The 27,899-nt window shown below is 41.0% G+C and overlaps 2 protein-coding genes across 4 annotated transcripts in view; one reads left to right on the plus strand and one right to left on the minus strand.

The window, feature by feature from the left end:
• Positions 1 to 1,254, plus strand: part of ANKRD42 (ankyrin repeat domain 42) — a 52,694-nt gene extending 51,440 nt beyond the window's left edge. Inside the window, exon 11 of the mRNA XM_060176750.1 lies at positions 1,123 to 1,254. Coding sequence (XP_060032733.1) covers positions 1,123 to 1,209 — 87 coding nt within the window. The 3' untranslated portion in view covers positions 1,210 to 1,254. The remainder of the gene's footprint in view (positions 1 to 1,122) is intronic.
• Positions 1,255 to 7,219: 5,965 nt separating this feature from the next.
• Positions 7,220 to 27,897, minus strand: CCDC90B (coiled-coil domain containing 90B). Of its 3 annotated transcripts, XM_016194502.2 has the most exons (9): positions 27,672 to 27,897; positions 23,060 to 23,179; positions 18,385 to 18,488; positions 16,130 to 16,231; positions 13,724 to 13,765; positions 13,559 to 13,630; positions 13,411 to 13,464; positions 9,967 to 10,081; positions 7,220 to 7,883 (listed from the first exon to the last, which is right to left on the minus strand). In XM_016194502.2, the coding sequence occupies exons 1-9, from the start codon at positions 27,772 to 27,774 to the stop codon at positions 7,828 to 7,830; spliced, it is 768 nt and encodes a 255-aa protein (XP_016049988.1). In that variant the 5' UTR covers positions 27,775 to 27,897; the 3' UTR covers positions 7,220 to 7,827. The 3 variants fall into 3 exon arrangements, with proteins under 3 accessions (XP_016049988.1, XP_060032734.1, XP_060032735.1); XM_060176751.1 differs by lacking the exon at positions 18,385 to 18,488 and having other exon boundaries at positions 27,672 to 27,806; XM_060176752.1 differs by lacking the exons at positions 18,385 to 18,488; positions 23,060 to 23,179 and having other exon boundaries at positions 27,672 to 27,806.
• Between the last annotated feature and the right edge of the window lie 2 nt (positions 27,898 to 27,899).

Genomic DNA, 27,899 nt, shown 5'->3' on the forward strand with positions numbered 1-27,899 from the left:
TCCTTCTGGGAGTATGGACCTACGGTCATTATGAGTTGCAGAAGGTGGAAGGTCTGGCTTCTGTAATTGCTTCCATGGTGAACATGGGCATTGACAGGTTGATCCAAATTCCCAGCCTGCCTCTCTCTTTCCCTAGGGGGGTGGGGTTCTGGGGAAGCAGGGCTCTAGGACACATTGGTGGGGTCACTTGCCCAGGGAAGTCCGTTTGGCATCATGTTAGCATGTTAGATGTTAGCATCTGGAACCTGGTGGCTGAAAAAAGAGTTAACATATAAAGCCAAACAAATTTTTGACCAATTATGAACCTAAAAGCTGGAATAGTTCAGATGAAGAGTCTCCATTTTGTAGATAGTTAGTAGGCCTATTTTAGTTCTATTCCAAAGGGTCCGTGACTGTTGAACGCATGTGTTACAGTGCACAAGGACCCAGGTTCGAGCCCCAGTCTCTACCTGGAGAGGGAAAGCTTCACAAGTGGTGAAGCAGTGCTGCAGGTGTCTCTCTGTTGCTCTCCACCTCCCCCTTCCTCTCAATTTCTGGCTGTCTCTATCAAATAAATAAAGATACTAAGAAATTGGGAGTCCAGCGGTAGTGCAGTGGGTTAAGCGCAAGTGGCGTGAAGCGCAAGGATCTGGTTTCGAGCCCCAGCTCCCCACCTGCAGGGAAGTCGCTTCATAAGCAGTGAAGCAGGTCTGCAGGTGTCTATCTTTCTCTCCCCATCTCTGTCTTCCCCTCCTCTCTCCATTTCTCTGTCCTATCCAACAACGAAGACATCAGTAACAACAATAACTACAATAACAATAAAAAAAGCAGGGCAGGGTAGATAGCATATTGGTTATGCAAACAGACTTTCATGCCTGAGGCTCCAAAGTCCCAGGTTCAATCCCCTGCACCAGCATAAGCCAGAGCTGAGTTAGTGCTCTGGTAATAAAAGAAAAACAAACAAACAAAAAACAAAACAAGGGCAACAAAAGGGAAAATAAATATATTGCAAAAAAAGAATACTAAAATTAAAAGAAATATTGTCATTGGTTAATTGCTTTCTTTTGGAACCAATGATGTAGAAATTATGAGAATATGTCTAGTATAGAATTCTTACTAGACCCTCTTTTCCTTATTTTTTAGGATAACTGTTCTTGTCAGTCAAACAAAGAGAAGAGGCAACCAAAGAAGAAAGTGTCTTCTGGGGGAGTTTTTGTAAGAAGGTACTGATTATTGTAATAACTTCCAATAAATGTGGCTGATTTTTATCTTTAATTATTTTTTAAATATTTATTAACATGCAAAAGAGAAGAGAGGGAAAGAACTATGTCATCACTCTGGTACTTGAGATGCCAGGAGCTGATATTCAGACTTTTATGCTTTAAAGTCCAATGCGTTCTTGCATCATTTCCTGAGCTTTGAGTATTATTTTAAAAAGTAACACAAATGTAAATCTGCAGAATTTTTTTTCAGAATTAGCTAGCTTTAAGCTTATTAGGTACATATGCCAGACAATTCACCCTCTGGCCTTGACATGTACTTAACATAGATGCTAAAGGCCATTTTGACCAGTATCCCCAGCTATTACTGGTCATACTGCCATGTACTGCTAGACTAATTCAGGCTGTAAATGCAGAGTGAGGTTAGGGAGGTAGCATAATGGCTATATAAAAAAGATCTTCATGTCTGAGGTACCAAATGTCCTAGGTTCAATACCCAGTACTACTGTAAATCAGAACTGACTGATGGTCTGGTGGAAAAAGAAAAAAAAAGCAGAATGGTTCACCTATTATTTTGATAACCTTGATATTCATTATTGTTAACTTATTGTTCAGTAAGTTTTCAATCTATAGTATCAGTTATCAACAATTTGGGGGAACACATATAATAATATGTGTTCTATGCCTAGTTCTTTCACAGTTACTATTTTGATTTTCATATGAGATGTATTTTATCAGTGGAGAGTAACTGATTTGCTTAGGAACTAAACAATAAAATGGAGTCAGCAATATTTTTAATTATTGACTTAATAATGATCAACAATACTATAGGATAAGAGGGGTACAATTCCACATAATTGCCACCACCAGAGTTCTATATCCCGTCCCCTCCATTGGAAGCTTCCCTATTCTTTATCCCTCTGGGAGTATAGACCAGATCTTTATGAGGTGAAGAAAGTGGAAGGTCTGGCTTCTGTAATTGCTTCTCTGCTGAACATGGATGTTGTTCCACACTCCCAGCCTGTCTCTCTCTTTCGCTAATGGGGTGGGGTTCTGGGGAAGCAGGGCTCCAAGACACATTGGTGGGGTTGTCTGCCCAGGGAAGTCAGGTTGGTGTCATGGTAGCATCTACAACTTAGTGGCTGAAAAGCATTAAGATATGAAGCAGAGCAAATTGTTTAATAATCAGGAACCTAAAGGTAAGAATATTAGCATATAAGGGGTCTGTGGGGAGTTGGGTGGTAATGCAGCAGGTTAAGCACAGGTAGCGCAAAGCGCAAGGACTGATATAAGCATCCCGGTTCGAGCTCCTGGCTCCCCACCTGCAGAGGAGTCGCTTCACAAGCAGTGAAGCAGGTCTGCAGGTGTCTTTCTATCCCCCTCTCTGTCTTCCCCTCCTTTCTCCATTTCTCTCTGTCCTATCCAACAACAATGACATCAATAACAATAATAATAACTACAACAATAAAAAAAGATTTGGGTGTCTGTATTTTGGAAAAAGTTAGTATGTCTATTTTAGTTATATTTCAAGGGACCCATAACTTTACTAATTTTTGCCTGAGCCCAACAGCTAACAAGCAGGTGGGCCAAAGGAATTGTATGGGGAAATGGTGTTAGAGATAGAAATAGGACTAGAAAGCTGGATCAAGGAAGAGATATGGGAAAAGTATATAAATACTGTTAACTGTAAAACTCATCAATTTGATCTGGGGACCATGGAGTCAGCATTTTAACCTTAGTGTGGAGATGTCAAGGTCTGCATTCCTCTTAACCACTTCTGGAATTTCCAAATCCAAGATTTCCCTCACTTTCTATTAGTACATGAAACTTTAGTTTTTTCCTTCTAATTACTCTAAAGTTAATCCTCATGCTGGAAATACTTTTGATATTTTTTCCAGTTTTCTCAAGGCCATGTTTCAGACTTTCTCTATTCCAGTAAGAAAGGAAGTGCCTTAATATTATTGTAATAGATGTATGTACCCTTATGACAGAAGTGCCCTGGGCGTCTCTGATGTTTTTTCCTTTTTCCATAGTATTAGGATCTACATGGGTTTATGACTGCTTCCCAGTCTTTTTTATTTCTATTTATTTTTATTTTTTAAATGTTTATTTATTCCCTTTTGTTGCCCTTGTTGTTTTATTGTAGTAGTAGTTGTTGTTGATGTTGTTAGATAGGACAGAAAGAAATGGAGAGAGCCCTCTCTTCTCCTCTCCCGGATCAACTAGGAATACCAAAGGAGAGCACCCAGACCGAAACAAGACAGGACTAGAATGACCACAGGAACCCAGTAAATCACGGTGAGTACAAACACGTGTGGCTGGTGACAGAGAGGAGAGAGGGGCCTAAGGAGAGATTAAGTGACTGCTAACAGTTCAGCAGTTTATCAGTGGAGACACCCAAATGCACCCGGAATCTTCTGTTTTGGAGAAGAAACGATATAGTGTTGGCCACCCATGGAGGCAGGCATCTTGAGATCTTGACTAGGAGACCACGGTGCCAGACCGTGTCATAGGCTGTTGTGAGATCAACAAAGACAGCACCCGTCTTTAAATTCTTCTGGAATCCATTTTCAATGTAAGTTGAGAGGGCCGGGGCTTGTTCGCAGGTAGATCTTCCTGGGTGGAAACCAGTTTGGGCGGGTGATAGGAATTTCTCTGTAAGATGAGAAATACGTGACAGAAGCAGCCTCTCAAGGAGTTTGTAACACATGGAGAGGAGAGAAATTGGTCTATAGCTGGCGGCCAGTGTTGGGTCTTTCTTTGGTTTCAAAACCGCTATAATCTTCGCACGACGCCAAACTTTGGGCATAGACTCAGATTCCAAGATGTGGGACAGGAATGAAGTGAGCCACTTCTTTGCCGCGGGACCCAGGTTAAGAATGAGTTCTGGGGTGATGTTATCATAGCCAGCAGCTGTTCCTGGTTTAACCCTCTTCTAGCAGATGGAGACCTGTCTCAAGTGGCCTCCCCCAGGGCTCTGTTCTGGCTCCTACGCTATTTAATATTTACATCAATGACCTCCCAGAAACTTCTTCAAGGAAGTTCATCTACGCCGATGACATCTGCTGTGCAACTCAGGCATCCAAGTTCGACATCCTCGAGGAAACACTCATGAAAGACATGTCTCTGATATCTGATTACTGTAAAAAATGGCGACTAATCCCTAGCACTGCAAAAACAGCATCATCTGTTTTCCATCTACACCATGCCTCGGCCTCACGTGAGCTTAATGTGCAGCTTGGCGATACGAGAATCCGGCATGAAGCCCAGCCAGTCTATCTTGGCGTTACTCTCGATCGCACTGTCATTTCACAATACTACAATCAGTAGTGTTGAGAATGGATGCTCTTGTTTAGTTGTAAAGTTTAGGGAGTAAGTTTTCAGTTTTTCCCCTTAAGTGTGATGTTGGTTATGGGTTTATCATATGTAGTTTTTTTTAAATATTTATTTATTTATTCCCCTTTGTTGTCCTTGTTTACCGTTTATCGTTGTAGTCCTTGTTGGATAGGACAGAGAGAAATGGAGAGGAGGGGAAGACAGAAAGACAGACACCTGCAGACCTGTTTCACAATTTGTGAAGCGACTCCTTGTAGGTGGGGAGCAGGAGGCTAGAACTGGGATCCTTATGCTGGTCCTTGTGCTTTGAGCCACGTGCTTAACCCGCTGTGCTACCGCCTAACTCCCTATCATATATAGTTTTATTTATTTTATAAAGACAGAAAAATTGTGGGGGAAGGGATAGAGGGAGAGGGATAGACAGACACCTGCAGCACTGCTTCAACTTTTGTGAAGTTGTACCCTGCCGGTGGGGACTGGGGTCTTGAATCCGGTCCTTGAGCATGTGTACTTTCCTAGGTGTGCAGGTGTACTACTCCTTGGCCCGATGTGGTTTTTTTATTATGTTGAGGAATGTTCCTTTTTTTTTCTTTCTTTTTTTCACTTGGATAATATATTTGACTCAAGATCCTTTTGGGCCTTGTACATGTGCAATACCTCTGTTCTCAGACCAGCTTTTTTTTTATTGTTTTATTATTATTTTTAATTGGGGAATTAATGTTTTACATTCAACAGTAAGTACAATAGTTTGTACATGCATAACATTCCCCAGTTTCCCATATAACAATACAACCCCCACTAGGTCCTCTCAATCCTTCCTGGACTTGTATTCTCCCCGGAATGTTCCTTCTATCTCCAGATTCTTTTTTTTCCCCATTGTTGTTGTTACTACTGCTACTGTTGTTGGGTAGGACAGAGAGAAATTGAGGGAGAGGGGAAGGTAGAGACAGGAAGAGATAGACACCTGCAGACCTGCTTCACTGTTTGTGAAGCAACCCTCCTGCAGGTGGGGAGCTGGGCACTCAAACCAGGTCCTTGTGCTTCACACTATGCACTTACCCCAGTGTGCTACCACCTGGTCCCTACCCCCAAATTCCTAGTCCTTATCATAAATTGATGTTGAATCTTATCAAGTGTTTTCTTTTTTTTTGACATTTATGAATCATGGTTTTAAATTTTTTTAATTTCCTGTTTGTCAATTGATTTAATATTGATTTGTGTATATTGACTCATCCCTGGCTGGGATTTTTTTCTTGAAACGTTTTGCACTTATTGAGCCCTAGCTTTTTGATCTGAATAAACAGGTCAGATGAAAAAGTTATTTGGGGCCAGGTGTTGGCATATCTGGTTGAGTACACATACTACAGTGCACAAGGACACAGGTTCAAGCCCCTGGTCCCCACTTACAGGGGGGAAGGTTTTACCAGTGGTGAAGCAGTTTTGCAGGTGTCTGTTTCTCTCCCTATCACCCCCCGCTTCCTTCTCGATTTCTGGCTGTCTCTATCCAATAAATAAAGATAAAGAAAAAGTTATATGGAGGGAGGGCAGTAGCACACCCAGCTGAATGCACATGGTACAATGCACAAGGACCCTGGTTCAGGCTGCTGGTCCCAACCTTCAGGGGAAAAGCAAGTGCTGAAGCAGTGCTAAAGGTGTCTTTCTTTCTTTCTTTCTTTCTTTCTTTCTTTCTTTCTTTCTTTCTTTCTTTCTTTCTCAATTTGCCTCTATCCAGTAAATATTAAAAAACAACAACAACAACAACAACATTATTTTGAGGCAAGGGAGATAACATAATGGTTATGTAAAAAGACTCTCACGCCTGAGGTTCTGAGCTTCCATGTTTAGTCCCCTGCACCACGGTAGGCCAGTTGAACAGTGCTCAGGGAAAGCTTGTACTTTCCCTGATACTACCCATACATTATTGGTAGATATGAGAGTAAGTTTAGAAGGTCCAGTACTAGAAAAATAAGAGAAAAACAATTTCTCCATAAATCTCGGGTAGAGACTGACTATTAATAGATGTTTGGTGAATTTAAGTGAGTGATAAGAATGTAGTAATGGGGGAGTCGGGCGGTAGCACAGTGGGTTAAGCACAGGTGGCGCAAAGCGCAAGAACCAGCGTTAAGAATCCTGGTTCGAGCCCCTGGCTCTCCACCTGCAGGGGAGTGGCTTCACAGTTGGTGAAGCAAGTCTGCAGGTGTCTTATCTTTCTCTCCCCCTCTGTCTTCCCCTCCTCTCTCCATTTCTCTCTGTCCTATCCAACAATAACTACATCAATAACAATAATAACTACAACAATAAAAACTACAAGGGCAACAAAAAGGGAATAAATATTTTAAAAATGTAGTAATAAGGGAGGCCAGGCAGTGGTGCACCTGGTTAATTAAGCACACACATTACAGTGTACAAGGACCTATGTTCAAGCCCTTGATCCCCCTCTACAGGGGGAAAGTTTCATGAGTGGTGAAGCAGAGCTACAGGTGTCTGTCTCTTTCCATATAGCTATCACCTCACCCATCTCAATTTCTGTCTCTATCCAATAATAAATAGTATATTTAAAAAATGTAATAGAACTCAAGACTTGGTAACTACTGATTTCATAGTAAGTGCCATATACTCACACTAGGGCATACATTATTTTAAAATTTTTTGTTCTATTTCTCTGCAACAATAACTAAACATAATTTAAAATTCCAAACAACTTTATTAGTATTTTCTATGACAATATAGTTGTGCAATAATTATCAGTAAAGTTGAGTGCAGTAACAAATATGTAGTCTTGGAAACAATTTTCAAATGCAGCAAATAACAAAAATTCTATATAAATTACACAGCTGTTCAAGCTAACACAAGAAAATTCTCACTCAGTATCCAAGGACTATCAAGAAGACAGACCCTTCTGTCTCATTAGTCAGGTTTTGAACTTTCTAATATAATAAAATGAAGACAAAAATACATCACCCCATTCTAAAACATTTTTTCCCCAGTTCGCAAGTACTTAACAAAATGCAGTGCCAGGGATGAATCCAGGGCCTTGCACCTACACAACAATTCTGAGTGGTCTCCCCGGCCTGAGTTTTTATTCTTCTATTAATTTTTTTATTTCTGAGAGGGAGATGCCACAATAGCATTCTTCCAGTCCATGGTGCTCCTGTGTGGTGCCTAGACTGGAACCCAGGACCTCATAAACAGGCATGTTTTCTGCTTGGTGGCCCCACAATCCATATGTACTTTACCTTCAGACATAATGTTTAAGACGCTAACAACATGTGGTAGTAGTGTAATTTCAATGCTACTTCCAGATTCTATAAAATCCCAATGCTATTGCCAAGCAAGTAAACACTGATGCTGTGAGAAAAAAAAGAAACCATGTTGCCAGTCATTCATTTGTCATTATTATTTTGCAGAGATAAACAGAATAATGTCACCTTCAATTTAAATGAAGAGCAAAGGAAAGAAAATGAAATCAGTTTCTTTTTTTATATAGATATATATAGAGAGAAGACATGAACCAACACACTGCTCAGCTCTGGCTTATGGTGGTGCTAGGGATTGAATCTGTAACCCCAGAGCTCCAGGTATGAGAGTCTTTTGCATGAGCAATATGCTTTCTCCCCAGCCCATGAAATTAATTTCTGACAATGTTTTTGCATTCCTTAGAAATTAAGCCAGAGATAAAAGACATCTTTTAGGACCTGATTAAATATCGTTTCTTCTTAAACGGTTCCTGTGCCTTAAACCAGACTAAGAGGGCAGGGGAGACAGCATAATGTTTATATAAAGACTCTTGCCTGAGACTCTTGAGGTCCCAGGTTCAAACCACCATTAAGCCAATGCTTAGTAAAGCTCCGTTCTCTCTCTGTAGCTCTCTTTCACTAAAAAATAAAGTGTTGTAAAAAAAAAAAATAATTAAGAATGACAATCACTATAAAATGTAGACTTTTATATTACTTAGAATCTATAGAATTGTTTAAAGTCACTACCAGCATTAACAATTAGTTAAAGATTAAGTGAAAACTTTTACTGTATTTACATACTGGTATATAACACTAGTTAAATTTCAGGTGTACAATATTATATTTTGACATTTTATACACTACATCATGCTTACTTTCCAAAGTCTAACTTCTGTCAGTAACCACATATTTTTTCTTTTTCCTCTGGTAACTACTAATCTGTTCTATGAGTCTTTGTTTTATTAGTAGTGACACCCCCAGAGTGAGAAGCAGAGAGACGAGAAAGAAGCCACAGCACCAAAGCTTCCTTCGATGCAGTGGGGGTCAGGCTGAAACCTGGATTGCTCACATGACAAAGGGGTGTACTATCTAAGTGAGCTATTTTGCCTGCCCGACAGGCAATAACTTGAGAATAAGTTTACTGGGTAACTTGTAATTTCCTACTAGGGAAACTAAGACAAACACAAGTATAAAGTGATACAAAGATAAAATAGGTATTCCACATTAGAAAATGTATTTTATTTATTGCACTGCTCTACCAAGAGAACTTGAGTAGAGTTACTGAGTTCTAGAATGGAGATAAGGAATAATAAACCATAGCAGACAAAGGAGGAACAATAACTAGCTACCTTGAATCCAATCAATTCAAGAACAGCTGTCTCCAAAATTAGATGATTTGTCACATACTGACCAAATTACAGGGCCCCAGAGAGTTAGGAAGAACCTTTATCCAGTCATCCATTAACAGACCCTGGCCAAGTGCTACTTTACCTTTTAGAGGGTAATATATTTTAACTAAAAATTAATGATTTAATTCAAAAGTAGTATAATAAAAATTGAAAGCAGTATAATTAAAAATGGTGCTATGGTCTCTTTTTCTCTGTTGCTCTCTTAAAAAAGGTATTGCCTATTAAGTTTACATGTATGTATTATGCTGTACCCCCAGCCCTGAGTTTATACTTTTCAAGCACTACAGGTGACCAAGTCATAAAAATCTTTATTTATTGGATAGAGACAGCCAGAAATTTCGAGGGAAGGGGGTGACGGGAAGGGAGAGAGACAGAAAGAGATATCTGCAGCCCTGCTTCACCACTCGCAAAGCTTTCCCCTTACAGGTGGGGACCGGGTGCTTGAACCCGGGTTCTTGAGCACTGTAACATGTATGCTCAACCAGGTGCACCACCACCCAGCCCCTACTTCTTTGTTTTGTTTTTTTTTTTTAATTTATTTAGGATATAGAAAAATTGAGAGGGAAGAAAGAGAAAGAGGGGAGAGACACTTGCAGCACTATTCCACTGCTTCTGAAACTTCTGCCCTGCAAGTGGGGACTTGGGGCTTGAACCAAGGCTTTGCACACTGTAACATGTGCCCTATGGCTTCTTTGTTTTCTGTGCCAGCCAGAGCTGGTTACCTTGAGGAGTAGAAGCTAACAAAGAAAACTGAATGATATTAATTCCTTTCTCTGACAGTCTTACCTGCAAGATAACGAATTGTTTCAAGCTTGTTAGATTCCATCAGTGTTTTTAAAGAAGCAATTTCAGTATCAATTTTATTACCAGTTTCTGAAATAATACTTTTGGTTTTGGTATCCTGTAAGAATAAATAAGAGCAAGTAAAATTATAAAATAAGGCAATTATATTTTGTCAACATGCTATGTAAAAAAATATTTAAGGGGCTGGGAGGTATGCACTTAGTTAAGTGGACCTGGGTTCAAGCCACTGGTCCCCACCTGCAGGAGGAAAGTTTCACAAACAATGAAGCAGTGCTGCAGGTGTCTTTCTCCCTCTCTACCCCTCTCCCCTCTCAATTTCTCTCTGTCCTATCAAGTAAAATAAATATATGTTTTGGGTGCGGTTGGATAGCATAATGGTTATACAAAGAAACTCTCATGCCTGAGGCTCCAAAGTCCTAGGTTCAGTCCCCAGCACGACCATAACCAGCAGTGCTCTGGTAAATAAATAAATAAATAAATAAATAAATGTATGTTTAAAAATATTAAAACAAAAAGAAAAAATTAGAAAGCTTCACTTAGGGCCAATGTATTGTGAAAATCTTAATTAGGAAAACAATAAAAGTGCAGTGATATATCAAAATAACAAACTTTACAAACTGACTCCTACTTTGGTATTTGAAGACTATTTCTTAGGATTATCCCATTCAATTAAGAGACTCATAATAAGATATTTCAGCCATAAATATATGAGAAAGAAAATGGGAAAAAAATGTCACAGAACTATCACTTTGTATATAAAGTCCAGACAGCATTTTTTTTTTTTTTGGAATTTATTTTTTTATGGTTCAGTGTTCAAAAGCCAATCTTTTTTTTTATTATTTCTTTATTGGGGAATTAATGTTTTACATTCAACAGTAAATACAATAGTTTGTACATGCATAACATTCCCCAGTTTCCCATTTAACAATACAACCCCCACTATGTCATTTATCATCCTTCATGGACCTGTATTCTCCCCACCCACCCACCCCAGAGTCTTTTACTTGGGGGCAATATGCCAATTCCATTTCAGGTTCTACTTGTGTTTTCTTTTATGATCTTGTTTTTCAACTTCTGCCTGAGAGTGGATCATCCCATATTCACCCTCCTGTTTCTGACTTAGTTCACTCAACATGATTTTTTCAAGGTCCATCCAAGATCAGCTGAAAACGGTGAAGTTACCATTTTTTATAGCTGAGTAGTATTCCATTGTGTATATATACTACAACTTCCAGACAGCATTTTAATTAAAACTTTAAATGCTTAAATTCATTTTGCAAAAGGAACAACAAAAAAGTTTTTCTTCTTTTTTAATATTTATTTATTCCCATTTGTTGCCCTTTTTGTTTCATTGTTGTTATTGAAGTCGTTGTTGTTGGATAGGACAGAGAGAAATGGAGACAGGAGGGGAAGACAGAGAAGGGGAGAGAAAGATAGACACCTGCAGACCTGTTTCATCACCTGTGAAGCGACTCCCCTACAGGAGTCCCCTAGGGGCTCAAACTTGGATCCTTATGCCAGTCCTTGTGCTTTGCGCCACATGTGCTTAACCTGCTGTGCTACCGCCTGACTCCCCAAAAATAAGATTTATAATATGAGGAGCACCAATATTAAAGGAAAAGGAAGAAATCCTAGTTGGTAACATGAATGCTCTGTGCATAGGAGTTGAGGGGGTGGGTAGGAAAAGAAGATGAGAAATTAGAAATTAGCTGTGAGAAAATATGACTTCCTTATTTATCTCTTTCATCTGACCAAAAATTATAAAGAACAGAATGCTTAGAATGACAAATGTGATTTCTACTAAATCATAGTAAATGAAATCTTGACTTTATGTGAAATGAATTATAACATATGTAGGTCCCTAGATAAGTTGAGTTTACTGTTGGCAGAATTTTTTTTTTCTTACCTATGTTATAATGAAATGACAGACACTGAAGATATGCTGTATAAGAAACAGTGGGGGCTGGGCAGTAGCTCAGTGGGTTAAGCACACATGGCGCAAAGTGCAGAGACCAGAGAAAGGATCCCAATTTGAACCCCCAGCTCCCCACCTGTAGGGGGGTCACTTCACAAGCAATGAAGCAGGTCTGCAGGTGTCTTTCTTTCCTCTCTGTTTTCCCCTCCTCTCTAGGTTTCTCTGTCTTACTCAACGACAACAATAAAAATAACTACAATGACAAGCAACAAGGGCAACAAAAGGAAAAAAATGGCCTCCAGGAGAAGTGGATTTGTAGTGCAGGCACCAAGCCCCAGCAATAACCCTGGAGACAAAAACAAAAAAAAAAAAAAAAAAAAGGAAAGAAAGAAACAAACAGTGATGTCTCTTCTTTTAGACCTCTCAAGAAAAAGCACAAGCTGGGGTTTACACACAAACCATAGAGAATAAGTAATGATCAAAACTTAGGATTTTGAGAAAGTATACAGTTAGTATGAGTGTGGAGTTTAAAAGCTACATTTTATGTTGGCTCTACCACTGCCCATCTGTGAGACCTTAACCTCTCTGTGCTTCATTTTCCAAGTTGGTAAGAGCATCTGCCTACCTCACTTACTTATGAAAAGTAAAAAGTAATAGAATTAGTATCTGACAAAAGCACTTAATTTTTTTAAAAATATGTTACTCTGTATAGAGACAGAAGTTGAGAGGAAAGGGAGAGAGAGGAAGAGACTTGTGGTACTCTTTCACAGCTCATGAAGCTTCCTGGCTGCAAGTGGGGGCCAGAAGCTTGAACTCATATAGTTGTGCACTATCATGTATGCACTCAACCAGGTGTGACCACCCAGCCCCAAATAAAAAAATTATTATTTTTAAATCTTAAAGGCCAGGAGCTGGGCGGTAGGCCCAGCAGGTTAAGCACACATGGTGTGAAGCGCAAGGGCTGGCATAAGAATCCCAGTTTAGAGCCCCTGGACCCCCACCTGCAGGGGGTTCGCTTCACAGACTTGCTCTTTTGCTTTCTCTCCCCCCCTCTCTCCATTTCTCTCTGTCCTATCCAACAATGACGACAACAATAACAACAATAACAACAACAATGATAAACAACAAGGGCAACCAAAGGAGGAAAATAAATAATTTATTTTAAAAAAATTAAAGGCAATTGAGACAGCTTTACTGCTTGTGACACGTCAGCCCTACAGGTGAAAACCAGGGGTCTGAGCCTGGGTCCTTGAGAATGGTAGCATGTGCTCTATAGCGTGTGCCACTGCCTGATCCCAGTGAGCAATTTTTCTTTTGTCTAAATAGAGGATGAGAAAGAAAGAGCAAGAAGGAGAAACACCATAGCACTACTGCACCTCTCATGATGTTCCCCCCTGCAGGTGGGCTCAAAACTCTTGCATGGTACCATGTGAGGTCTATCATGTGAGCCACCTATCAGTCCCAAAATTTATACAATAATATACATAAAAAACAGTTATATACTAGCTTACATTTCTCGTAAATTCTGTGGTTGCTTCCATAAGTTTCTTTTCTTGATCTGTAAACTAAAGATTATGGGAAATCAGGAGGTTAAAAAAATGAATAAAGGGAATTTAAAAGGAGTAAGTCACAAAGAAAATACATTTAAAAGCACACTACCATATCTGTTACTCTGCTCCTTTCTAGGTTGATGTCCAGTTTATTATCTGCTCTGATTCGACTGGTTTCATTCTTTAAAGCAAAGAAATACATTTTTTAAATGATCTTATAAGGAATATTCTGAAACCGATGAAGTATTGAAGTGGGGAAAAAAGGTTCACTTACGATTAGTTGTTGCTTAACGTGTTCTAATTCAATTTTCATTTTCTAGGTATAAGACAGATTACATTCAATTAGCATTAATATCAAAATTAGTATTATGGTTTTAAAAAACCAACAACCTGAAACCATGGATTAGAAAAGTAAAAAATAAAAGGACAATCTATGGATTTCATTGTAAGTTTTTGGTTTTAACCAGAGCACTGCTCAGTCCTGGCTTGTGATGATGCTAGGGATTAAACCATGGAGCAAAAGGACTGAAGGTGTTTTTGCATAGCCATTATGTTATCTCCAAGCCCCCTATAGATTTCTAGTATAGAATTTGATTTAAAAAGTACACAAGACAGGGGCATGGGTAGATAGCATAATGGGTATGCAAAAAGACTCTCACGTCTGAGGCTCTGAAGTCCCAGGTTCAATCCCCCCGCACCACCATAAACCAGAGCTGACCAATGCTCTAGTAAAAAAAAAAAAAAAAAAAAAAATGCACAAGATGTATTTGTTCTAGTGTTCTACTTTGGAAAAAGTGATTAATACTACAGTTTTAATACTTAAGATAATAGATAGCACAATTATTTCCAAATTACGTATTTTTAATTTATTTAATGGATAGCAACAGAGAAATTAAGAGGAAGTTGGGGGTGAGGAGAAAGAGACACCTGCAGTAGTGCTTCATCACTTGAAAAGCTTTCTCCCTACAGGTAGAGGGAGCCAGAGGCTTAAACTGGGATATTTGAGCACTGTAACATGTCCAGGTGTTCCACTCCCTGGCCCCTTGAATTACATTTTTTCTCTTTACTATAATTTTAAAACAAAAATTTTTAAATTAATTTTTAAATTTTTATTTATAAAATGGAAATACTGACAAGACCATAGGACATATTATATTTTTTTACAATAATATTTTTTATTTTTTACAATAATAATATTTTTTTATTTTTTACAATAATATTTTTTATTTTTTACAATAATATTTTTTACTCCCAGAGTACTGCTCAGCTCTGGCTTATGGTGGTTGCAGGAGACTGAATCTGGGATTTTGGAACCTTAGGCATGAGGATCTCTTCACATAACCATTACGCTATCTACTTCGCCTTTCTTTTAAAACATTAAAAACACTTTTTTTGGGGGGTGAGGGTTGGGGGAGTTAGGGAGAGAGCATCATGGCTATGCAAAAAGAATTTCATGACTGAGGTTCAGAAATTCCAAGTTTAATCCTCATCAGTGCTATAAATCAACACTGTGCAGTGCTCTGGTTAAAAAACAACAGTATCAGGAGTCGGGTGGTAGCACCACCGGTTAAGCGCAGATGGCGCAAAGCGCAAGGGCCGGCATAAGGATCCCAGTTCGAGCCCCCGGCTCCCCACCTGCAGGGAAGCCTCTTCACAAGCAGTGAAGCAGGTCTACAGGTGTCTATCTTTCTCTCCCCCCCCTTGTCTTCCCCACCTCTCTCCATTTCTCTCTGTCCTATCCAAGAACAATGACAGCAATAATAATTATTACAACAATAAAACAAGGGCAACAAAAGAGAATAAATAAAATAAATAAATAAATAAACAGTATCCAGAAGGGCAGGCATAGTGCAGCGGGTTAATAGCACATGGTGCCGAGTGCAAGGACCGGAGAAAGGACCCCAGTTCAAGCGCCTGGCTCCCCAGCTGGAGGGGTCGCTTCACAAGCGTTGAAGCAAGTCTGCAGGTGTCTGTCTTCCCCTCCTCTCTTGACTTCTCTGTCCTATACAACAACAAGGGCAACAAAAAATGGGAAAAATGGCCTCCAGAAGCAGTGGATTTATAATGCAGGCACCAAGCCCCAGTGACAACCAAGGAGACAAAAAAAAAAAAAATCCAAACATAACCAAACAAAACTATTTCTTAAACTGCAGGGAGGTTAGTATCAAATCAAATAAAATGGAAACTGCTACATTATTTCTGGCTGAGATTAAATTATAAAATATACTATAAATTTTCTATGTAGAGCTCAAAGATTTTTCCACTTATCTTACTATAATTCTTTAATATACAAGAAAGTGGAATTTGTTTGTAGAACTCCTAGTGGGATTTTTGCCTAACAACTACCATATAAATTGGGAGCTGGGCAGTAGTGCAGCAGGTTAAGCACACGTGGTGCAAAGTGCAAGGATCAGCATAAGGATCCCGGTTTAAGCCTCGGGCTCCCCACCTACAGGGGAGTCGCTTCACAGGCAGTGAAGCAGGTCTGCAGGTGTCTTTCTTTGCCCCTCTTCTCTCCATTCCTCTCTGTCCTATCCAACAACAAGAACAACTACAACAATAAAAAAAAAAGGAAATAAAAAAATTTAAATAACCATATATATTATTTATTCCTATTAATCACCAGATAGGAGCCTTGGGAGGCCAGTTATTGATAGCAATAAATTGAAATGTGTATCACCTCATTCTCTGCTCTCAGGTTTGCAAATTCACTTTTCTCTAGGATAACCATGTCTTTTCTGATGGAGTCCAAATGTGCCATCAGCTGTTGTACTGTGATTTCCTAGAAAGCAAAACAAAAAATATATAATAATATATGAGATGACTTTTTTTTTGCCATTGATATTGTTGTTGTTAGGACAGAGAAATCAAGAGAAGAGGGAAAGACAGAGGGGGGGAAAGAAAGATAGACACCTGCAGACCTGCTTCACCTCCCCTGCAGGTGGGGAGCCACAGGCTCCAACCAGGATCCTTATGCCGGTCCTTGTGCTCCGTGCCATGTGTGCTTAACCACTGTGCCACCGCCCAGCCCCCTAGATTACATTATTATTATTTATTTCCTTTTCGTTGCCCTTGTTGTTTTTATTGTTGTTGTAGTTATTATTGTTGATGTCGTCATTGTTGGATAGGATAGCGAGGATGGAAAGACAGAGAAGGGGAGAGAAACACAGACACCTGCAGACCTGCTTCAATGCTTGTGAAGCGACTCCCCTTCAGGTGAGGAGCCGGGGGCTTGAACCGGGATCCTTATGCCAGTCCTTGCGCTTTGCACCATGTGCACTTAACCTGCTGCGCTACTGACTGACTCCCAGATGACATTATTTTTTACAAGGAATTGTTTCAATGAAACTTGAAATAATTTTTTGTCATGTTACCAGCTATAATGTTGCTCAGCTAAGTTAAAATCAGATAAAACATGAAACCTTTACATCTGAAATGTCAGAATGTAATGGAGCAAGAGACTCAAAGAAGGAAAAGCCCTTCTTAAAAAAGAGAAATTATCTACCCTTTTTTCAGAAAAAAAAAAGGGGAGGGGATGGGCATCAGGTGGGGGCACACTTGATTGAGTGCACATGTTACTTACTAGGCACAAGAACCCAGGTTCAAGCCCCAGGTCCCCACCTGCAGGGGGAAGCTTCACAGTACTGTAGGTGTCTCTCTCCTTCTGTCTCCCCATTCCTCTGAATTTCTCCAATGTGGTAAGTAAATAAAAATATTAAAAATAAATACACACACACACACACATTAAAATCCCCTGAAGTCCTTATTTATCCTCTAAGAGTTCTTCAAATAATAGTTTGGTTTTTGGTTTTGTTTTGTTTTTTGCCATAGAAAATTTCAGAGAACTGGAATATCCTTTCCTCCTTATGGAGTCAATATGTGACTCAAAGTCTACAAGGGGGCTAGGTAGGGGGCAACTGGTTGAGTGCATGTAACAATGCACAAGGACTTGGGTTACAGTTCCCAGTCCCCACCCACAGCTTGAAAGTTTTACAAGTTTGCCAAGCAGTGCTGCAGGTGTCTATCCCCTTCCCTCTCAGTTTTTCTGTCTCTATTCAAGAAAGAAATAAAAATTTTAAAGTCTATGAAATAACGGGTCGATTTTTTAAAAACTTAAGTGAAACATATATTCAGTCTTAAGTAATCCAATCTATTAAAAGTAGGATCATTTTAATTTATGGGTTATGAATTATAAGTGAATTCAGAATATAAATGAGCAGATTGGTTGTGGCCACTACTGTTTTCTGTTTGTTTTTGTCATTGCTGGAACTTTATTGCTCTAGAAGAGAGACAGAACACAAACCCTTACCAAAGTTTTCCCCAGGACGACATGCAGACCTGCTTCACTGCCGGTGAAGTGACTCCCCTGCAGGTGGGGAGCTGGGGGCTCAAACCGGGGTCCTTACACTTTACGCCACTTGTGCTTAACCTGCTGCACTACTGCCCCACTCCCGAAAAGTTTGCTTTTCTACTGTGGTATACTTTTTTTTTTAAATCTTTTTATTTATTGGATAGAAATAGCCAGAAATTGAGAGGAAGGGGGAGACAGAGAGGGAGAGACAGAGAGACACCTGCAGCACTGCTTTACCACTTGTGAAACTTCCTCTCTGCAGGTGGGGACTGGGGCTTGAACCTGGGTCTTTGTGCATTGTAATATATGCACTTAACCAGGTGCGCCACCACTGAGCCCCAATGTATACTTTCTATCAGAAAAGTTGTTTTCCTAACAACCTACCACCCTCTCATTATTAAAGTATATCTATCTCACATGATGAAAGATTTTGGTTGTTTTATGTTTATTTCTTTCTTTTTGTCCTTAGAGAATAAAAAAGGAGATGTAACTATGTATGGGAGGCTAGTGAGTGGAGGTAAAGTTGTAAGAAATACTGTCTAATGAGATTGTCTGAAGGAGTAAAAATGAAAAAAAAAAATTACCTGTTGAGCCCGGGTAACCATCTCCTTATAAATAGTATCTAGGCTGACATTCGACAGAGCAGTTAATGTTGATACAATTGTTTCTGCTTGGGCTTTGTCAAATCCTGTAGGCAGCAGATATATATATATATATATATATATATATATATATATATATATATATATATATATATATATATATATATATGTATTAACAAGGGCACATGTTAAATCAGAATAGCTAGATTTTCTCAATATTAAATTGTACTTAAAAATGTTCCCAATGGGAAATTAAACCTTCTAAAAGCACTGTACAATTTAATTTACAGTGATCCATTTCCTTACACCTACACTGACACTAATATCACTAGTTAAGTTTTTGTTTTTATTTTTATTATTTGCTCTTACTGGGTGGCTAATAATTTACAGTATAGTCAATGGCACATAGTACAATCCCTCATTCCCCATGATAGGTGTCTATATGTCTGGAAGACACTCAGTCCCCCAATCTAGGGTCCCCTCCCCTATCAGACACCAGGACCCCTAGGTTCCTTCATCCCATTTTTTTTCCCCTTCTTCCCCAAAGTCCTGTCCTTTGGTATAATACATGATTATTATTACTTCTTGTAAAGGTATTAAGATACAACCCAGGGTCTCACATATATGGAACACCATTAAGACCTCTGCCAGATCAAATTTCTATTCTGTATCTTGAGAGACAGAGAAATGGTAATCTACCATAGAGGTCCAGCTTACTTCTGTCCTTTGCAGTTAAAAATGGTATGGTGGGGGGTCGGGCGGTGGCGCAGTGGGTTAAGTGCATGTGGCGCAAAGCGCAGGGACCGGCATTAAGGATCCCGGTTCGAGCCCCCGGCTCCCCACCTGCAGGGGAATCACTTCACAGGCGGTGAAGCAGGTCTGCAGGTGTCTTATCTTTCTCTCCCCCTCTCTGTCTTCCCCTCCTCTCTCCATTTCTCTCTGTCCTATCCAACAACGAATTGCGTCAACAAGGGCAATAATAATAACCACAACGAAGCTACAAGGGCAACAAAAGGGGGAAAAAATGGTATGGTATTACTATTTTATTTTAATTTTTTAAATATTTATTTTCCCTTTTTGTTGCCCTTCTTTTATTGTTGTCATAAGTTATTGTTGTTACTGATGTCGTCGTCGTCAGATAGGACAGAGAGAAATGGAGAGAGGAGAAGACAGAGGGAGAGAGAAAGACAGACACCTGCAGACCTGCTTCACCGCCTGTGAAGCGACTCCCCTGCAGGTGGAGAGCCAGGGGCTCGAACCAGAATCCTTATGCCAGTCCTTGCGCTTTGTGCCACATGCGCTTAACCCACTGCACTACTGCCCGACTCCCACTATTTTAAAGACTTGCATTTCCTTGGTTGGTAGTGAAGTCAAGGATATTTACATCTATTTATTGGCTACTTACATTTTTGTTTGAGGTGTCTTTTTAGCCTTTACTCATATGGATTCTAAGTTCACAGTCATGTTTGTTGCAAACATTTGTAACTTTTTTTCTGTATTTTTAAAATGTATTTTTATTTATAAAAAGGAAACATTGACAAACCATAGGAGAAGAGGGGTACAACTTCGCACAATTCCCACCACCATAACTCTGTATCCCATCCTCTCCCCTGATAGCTTTCCTATTCTTTAACCCTCTGGGAGTATGGACCCAAGGTCATTGTGGGATGCAGAAGGTGGAAGGTCTGGCTTCTGTAATTGCTTCTCCACTTAACTTTATTTTTTGACATATGCTAAACTTAAATATGACTGTAATCCTACTTCACTTACATTACTTCTCAATTTTTGTTTTTGTTTTTTACCTCCAGGGTTATTGCTGGGCTCAGTGCCTGCACCATGAATCCACCGCTCCTGGAGGCCATTTTTCCCCCTTTTGTTGTCCTTGTTGTTGTAGCTTCATTGTGGTTATTATTATTGCCATTGTTGACGTTGTTTGTTGTTGGACAGGACAGAGAGAAATAAAGAGAGGAGGGGAAGACAAAGAGGGGGGAAAGATAGACACCTGCAGACCTGCTTCACCACCCGTGAAGCGACTCCCCTGCAGGTGGGGAGCCAGGGGCTCAAACCGGGATCCTTCAGCCAGTCCTTGCGCTTTGTGCCACATGCGCTTAACCCACTGAGCCACCGCCTGACCCCCTACTTTTCAGTTTTAAGTCTTCTTTTTCACTCTAAAAGTCTAAAAATATTCTACATTTTTTTGGTAGGCTCAAGGTCTTACACAGATGTGATTCCATTGCTAACATCCCCCTCCCCCAAATGCCTAGAGTGAGCAAACAAGTGTGCAGGCCTCAGACTACACACTTGCAGGATTTATGGCTCCCAGAAGACTCATCCCACCACCCCCACATAAAACTTTTTTTTTTTTTGCCATTGGGCTATTTTGCTGGGGTTTGCTGTCTGTGTGGTTCTGTGGTTGCATGTAGTCATTTTCCCCACATCCCTTTCCTTTTATTATTTTTTATAAAAGTGACAGAAGAGAGACACTCCTGCATCATTGCTTCACCCTGCAGTTGGGGGTGGGGGCTTGAACCAGGGTCCTTGCACATGATATGTAAGCTCTACTGGGTAAGCCACCACCCACCCCACCCCAACTTTTATTTTGTTTCTGTAACCACCTTGGCTTCTAGCTGACTTCCCCATCCTCTATCCCCCATTTAGAGACAGAGAGAAAAAGGGAAAGACTACAGCAACAAACCCTCCTCTAATGCAGTGGGGACCAGGCTCAAACCTGGGTCACACACATAGCAGACCAGGTGCATTATCTAGGTGAGCTATTTTGCCATTCAACCTTTTACATTTATATATATATATATATATATATATATATATATATATATATTTTTTTTTTTTTTTTTTTTTTTTACCAGAACACTGTTCAGTTCTGGCTTATGGTGGTGTGGAGGATTGAACCTGGGACGTTGGAGTCTCAGGCATGAGAGTCTGTTTGCATAACCATTATGCTATCTACCATATATATATATATATATATATATATATATATATATATATATTAATTTGCTTTCCCCCCTTTTGTTGCCCTTGTTGTTTTATTGTTGTTGTATTTATTGATGTTGTTGTTGGATAGGACAGAGAGAAATGGAGAGAGGAGGGGAAGACAGAGAAGGGGAGAGAAAGACAAGACACCTGCAGACCTGCTTTACTACCTGTAACGCGACTCCCCTGCAGATGGGGAGTCGGGGGCTTGAACTGGGATTCTTATGCAGGTACTTGCATAAGGATCCCGGTTCAAGCCCCCTGCTCCCCACCTGCAGGGGAGTCGCTTCACAGGCGGTGAAGCAGGTCTGCAGGTGTCTATCTTTCTCTCCCCCTCTGTCTTGCCCTCCTTCTCTCTGTCCTATCCAACAATGACGACAACAATAACAACTACAACAATAAAAAACAAGGGCAACAAAAGGGAATAAATACATAAATATTAAAAAAACTTATTTATTTATATTAAATAAAAAAACACACACATAAAACTTAATTGAGGGAGTCGGGCTACCAGAACTGCAGGTGTCTTTCTCTCCCCCTCTCTATCTTCCCCTCCTCTCTCCATTTCTCTCTGTCCTATCCAACAACGAAGACATCAACAATAGCTACAACAACAATAAAAACAAGGGCAACAAAAAGGAAATAAATATTTTTAAAAAATAAATAAAACTTAATTGAAAGTATCCTGCATATATGTCATATGTTCTTTTCACTTAGAAGTACCATTAGCATTCTCGTATCATTTTCAACCAGGTGTGTCACCACCTGACCCCTATCTCATATCATTTTCAGGACTGTAAAATAATTCTATTTTCTTGATGGTACTTATTCTGTGTTGACTAAGCAATTCATCATGAATGCTGTTATTATTATTTTTCCCCCAGGGTTATTGCTGGACTCAGTGCCTGCACCATGAATCCATCGCTCCTGGAGGCCATTTTTCCCCCCCTTTTGTTGCCCTTGTTGTAGCCTCGTTGTGGTTATTATTGCCATTGTTGATTTTATTCGTTCCTGGACAGGACAGAGAGAAATGGAGAAAGGAGGGGTAGACAGAGGGGGAGAGAAAGACACCTGAAGACCTGCTTCACCGCCTGTGAAGCCGGGGGCTCGAACCGGGATCTTAACGCCAGTCCTTGCGCTTTGCTTAACCCTCTGTGCTACCGCCCGACCCCATTTTTTTTTCTTTGAAGAAACATATTCTGGGGGCCGGTGGTGGTGCACCTGGTTGAGCGCACTGGTTACCGTGCACAAAGTCCTGGGTTTGAGCCTCAGGTCCCCGCCTGCAGGGGGAAAGCTTCGCAAGTGGCAAAGCAGGACTGCAGGTGTCTCTCTGTCTCACTCCCTATCTCCCCCTTCCCTCTCGTTTTCTGCCTGTCTCTATCCAATAAATAAAGATAATAAAAAAAGAAAAAAAAGAAAAGAAACATTTCAGGCTGGGCAGTGGCACACCTGGGTTGAGTACACATTATAAGTGCATAAGGCCAAGGTTCAAGCCCCCAGTACCCACCTGCAGGAAGGAAGCTTTTTAAGTAGTGAAGCACGTCTGCGATGTCTCTCTCTCTCCTCTATTCTCCCTCTTCCCTCTCAATTTCTGGCTGTCTCTATCCAATAAATATATAAAGAAAATAAAAATCTAAAAAAAAAAAGTGTTCATAGTTCTTACCATGGGTTTCCAAGTCCTGAACCAATACATGGGTATCAAAAGTCAATTTCCTTTGTTCTAAAGGAATTATGTCCACTCGCCTCATATCATATCCTTCTTTGGTTGTGGTAGTTAAGAAGTCTGTAAATAGAAAACAATGTTTTCTTGTTTTTGTTTTAACTTTCTTATAGAAGTATCTTACTTTAGCCTCTAAAACACTTCCCTCAGTTACAACATTGCTACTCATAAATTCTGCAGTCTTGAGCAGCATAATCAACTCCTAGGAGATCCCAACTTTAGCTGAAAAAGGCTCCACATTACTTTTACATGGCAAACATTCAATTACCTTCTTTCCTCCTCTCAGCTTTCTGAAATGTTCTGCTGTCCGATTATGCTTGGAATATGATTTACATAAAACTGTGGTTACCACTGCCACTCAACACTGCCCAACTCGAAAGTCCTATGAAAATGTACACCTGTATCCCCATCTAAAGTAGCCTTCAATACTTGTACTCTTTTCAGTACCCAGTTTATTTCCTATATAGTTCTTAGTTATAATTTCAAACAATGTTGTTTACTGTTTGTTTCTTAGAACTAAACTGTAAGCTCCATGAGGTCCTGTGCTTTTCATTACTATAACTTCAGTATCCAGACCAATGCTCAGCAGTGTTGGGTCACAATATTTTATTGTTGAATCTATCAGGGGATTTTAACTTAAATTTTGGTATATTTACTAATGTCAGCACTTAAGCCCTAGGGAGGTTTCTTATGTTTTAAATAAATGCCTTGTTTTAATAACTACCCAGTTTTAAATGTAGATATAGTATGATCATTTTCCATACATTTTTCTTTTTTTGCCTCTAGATCTGAGCAGTGCTCTGGTCTCTCTCTCTCTCATTAAAATGAATATATATATATTTTAAAAATCTAAACAAAAACTCATACACATCATATATGGCTATGGCACTATACCTTCATAATTCTTTAATATGGACCAGTAGGCCCACAGACATGATAAAGCATTATCACAGAGGACTAGAAAAATGTATGGTGTTGAATTTGATGCATGGCACCATGTATGCTAGCAAGATTCTGTTTTATTCTCTTTAGTATTTTTTTATATTTATTTACTTATTCCCTTTTGTTGCCCTTTTTTGTTGTTGTTGTAGTTGTTGTTATTGATGTCGTCATTGTTGGATAGGACAGAGAGAAATGGAGAGAAGAGGGGAAGACAGAGAGAGAGAGAGAGAAAGACAGATACCTGCAGACCTGCTTCACCGCCTGTGAAGCGACTTCCCTGCAGGTGGGGAGCCGGGGGCTCGAACTGGGATCCTTACGCCAGTCCTTGTGCTTTGGCATGCATTTCCTACGCTCTAATCCACTGGGCTATTTCCCTGCCCTGGTTCCTTCTCTTCAATTAATTAACTTTGAAAAAAAGGGAGGGGATATCAGCTTTGAACATACATCATCACAGAAGTCAACAACCTTTTTGGGGTTTGAGCATCACATAGAAGGATATAATAATTTTTTTGTGTCAGCAGATCTAATGGAAAAAATAGACAAGGGGGTAGACTTAACAGTTCAAATAACAATGGCAGTATGAGTAATAACTGGTACCCTTAGCTGCCTATCTTTAACTGGAAGTTCAGTCTTTTATTTGGGTGTTAAGAAAAATATCAGTAATAGTATTTATATAACATTTTACTGTTTTCAGACTCTTTAAATTTTTTTTTCTATTATTATAGTCCAGCAGGTGGTGCAGAGGACAAAGTGTTGAAGTATGAAGTCCTAAGTTCAGTCCCTGGCCTACATATGCAGAATGATGCTCTAGTTCCCTCTCTCTTATTAACAAATAAGTTTACATCTTTTAAAGAATTTATTTATTTATTTTTTATTTAAGAAAGGATTAATGAACAAAAACATAAGGTGGGGGGGTACAACTCCAAACAATTCCCACCACCCAATCTCCATAACCCACCCCCTCCAATGATAGCTTTCCCATTCTCTAACCCTCTGGGAGTATGGACCCAGCCAGGGTCATTGAGGGTTGCAGAAGGTGAAAGGTCTGGCTTCTGTAGTTGCTTCCCCGCTGAACATGGGCGTTGACTGGTCGGTCCATACTCCCAGTCTGCCTCTCTCTTTCCCTAGTAGGGTGTGTCTCTGGGGAAGCTGAGCTCCAGGACACATTGGTGGGGTCTTCAATCCAGGGAAGCCTGGCCAGCATCCTGGTGGCATCTGGAACCGTTTCTAGAAGATGTGATCAGAGCTCACACTGCTAGCAGCTTCTCAGTCCACCATCTTCCTGAAACTCCAGAATTTATTTATTTATTCATAAGAAAGGTGGAGAGAAAGAACCAGACATCACTCTGGTACATGTGCTGCAGGGGATTGAACTCAGGACCTTATGGTTGCCACTGTACCACCTCCAGGAACACTACATTTTTTTTATGTTATGGATGAGGAAAACAGGTTCGGAGGAGCTAAGTAACTATCTTGTTTTGTAGAAAAACCAGGTTATTATTACTTGTGCTCTAACTGGCATAGATGAGGTTCTAGAACATTTTTCACAGGTATAATTTGCTAAAGCAGCTCACAGACTTAAATACCATTTACTCAACAGCTGAGTTACAAAGGGTACTTAGGAAAAATCAAAGAGATACATAGGGAAGGGAGACAACATAATGGTTATTCTGAAGACTTTCATGCCTGAGGCTCTCAAGTCCCTGCAGCTTTGAGTCAAAAGCAATGGAAATCTGGGGGCAGAATCTGTATTTTTAAAAACACCTAGAGCTCCTGCTAAGTTTGTGTGGAAACCAGGAATTCACCACATAGGGCAGAAAACAAATTATTACCCCCCACCCCCAGTTCTAGTTTATGGTGGTGCTAGGGATTAAACCTGAGACCTCATGCTTGGAAGTCTTTTTACATAACCATTAAGCAGTCTCCCCAGGCCCTACACTACCTTTGTGCCTCCTCTTATTTTTAGAAAAGGAACTGAGGGAGTTGGGCTGTAGCACAGTGTTGTTAAGCTCAGGTGGTGCAAAGCGCAAGGACCAGCGTAAGGATCCCGGTTCGAGCCCTGGTTCCCCTCCTGCAGGGGAGTCACTTCACCAGCGTTGAAGCAGGTCTGCCGGTGTCTCCCTCTGTCTTCCCCTCCTCTATTTCTCTCTGTCCTATCCAACAACTACAACAATGATAACTACAATAATAAAACAAGGACAACAAAAAGGGAATAAATATTGAAAGAAAAGGAATTGGACTAGATAATTAAGATCCTTCTATTTCTGAGGTCAAGGTTTGCCAAGGTTTTGATAACATTATCGAGCAAGTTTAACTTATCTGTAGACGGTACATATCTAGTAAACTTCTTGTTTAGTCATGAGACACACAGCACACTAGCTTTGTGGTCTCTCCAAGAACAAGTGGGTTAATCTGAAAAATTAACGTTTATGGCGCACATACCCTAGCACGTGCCCGGCAGCGGGGAAGCTTCAACAGGGGTGAATCAGGGCTGCAGGTGTTCCTCTTTCTCTCGCCCTCTCTCCCCCTTCCTTCTCAATTTCTGCCTCTACTCAAAGAAATCATTAAAAATATATTTTTAGAAATTAACGTTTACTATAGTAATATACTTTCCAGATAGGCGCTTTGAAGCTGATTCTCTAAAAACATTTAAATATGGGGAGTCGGACGGTAGCGCAGCGGGTTAAGCGGAAGGACGGTCGTAAGGACCCCGGTTCGAACCCCGGCTCCCCACCTGCAGGGGAGTCGCTTCACAAGTGGTGAAGCAGGTCTGCAGGTGTCTGTCTTTCTCTCTCCCTCTCTGTCTTCCCCTCCTCTCTCCATTTCTCTCTGTCCTATCCAACAACGACATCATCAATAACAACATCAGTAATAACTACAACAATAAAACAAGGGCAACAAAAGGGAATAAATAAATAAACGCAAAAAACATTTAAATACTGTTCTCATTTGCGTACGTAATCAAAGCATTTCTAAAAGTCGACAAAGCTCCAAGTTTGGGGTGGAGTCCCAGTATTCAAACAGCCAAAACAACAACAAAAAAAGCCACTCCGTACTGCTCGTTTCCCGTGAATGTGTATCATGGAGGCAGACGCGGTTGTGCAGCCAAAGCCGGCAGGGGCCTGGCTGAGCGTGAGGTGCGGCGCGTCTAGCACCGGCGGACCCGCGGAGGGCTGTGGACGTGGGGGTGCGGCGCCGAGGGGAGCAGAGGCGCCGCTCCGAGGCGGCCCACCTGCAAGGGGTGTGGGGGGAGAAGGGCCCCGCGGACGGAGTCGGGTCGCCGAGGACCTGCAGACACGGGACCAGCTGGGCGCAGCTGCTCGGGCGGCCGAGACCCTCGAAAGGCGCGGGGAGGCCGCGGCGGAGCTCACCGGTCCGTCTCCCCGACACAAGCTCGGGCGGGCCACGGAGACGGCCGAGCGTGGGCACGACCCGCCTCGCTGAACCTGGCCGCACCGAGGAGACGAGCGCCGGGAGACCCCGCTCTTTCCGAGGACGAACTAAGGCGATCGTTTGAATCCGCGCCTCGCCAGCCCCACCTCCCGGGCGGCCCTCTTCCAGGGGCGGTGAGCGCCAGGCCAGCAGGGCGCGGCGCCTCGGGGCCTTTCCTCACCTCTCCGCATCGCCTGAGAGAGACGCCCCCCGGGGGCCGGGAGTCGCCAGCGCCCGCTGCTGCCCTCACAAGCCAGGAGCCTCGCGAACCCGCGACTCCACATCGTTTCTACCTGCCGTCACCGCGAAGAGGGCGAGGGGGGCGGACTCGCGCTCAGGCTTTCGGGAAAAGTAGTTCTGGCTCCGCGAGAATGCTGGGAGTTGTAGTTCTAGGGCCGGCAGACAACCC

The sequence above is a fragment of the Erinaceus europaeus genome, chromosome 17 (genome assembly GCF_950295315.1).
Source record: "Erinaceus europaeus chromosome 17, mEriEur2.1, whole genome shotgun sequence".
Lineage (NCBI taxonomy): Eukaryota > Metazoa > Chordata > Mammalia > Eulipotyphla > Erinaceidae > Erinaceus > Erinaceus europaeus.

Coding starts and splice junctions, on each gene's coding strand:
- CCDC90B (XM_016194502.2), bottom strand. CDS start 27,774: ATGTGGAGTCGCGGGTTCGCGAGGCTCCTGGCTTGTGAGGGCAGCAGC. Junction 18,489..23,059: donor TCAGGACTTGGAAACCCATG/GTAAGAACTATG, acceptor TGCTGCCTACAG/GATTTGACAAAGCCCAAGCA. Junction 7,884..9,966: donor AACAATTCGTTATCTTGCAG/GTAAGACTGTCA, acceptor TTTTTCTCACAG/CATCAGTGTTTACTTGCTTG.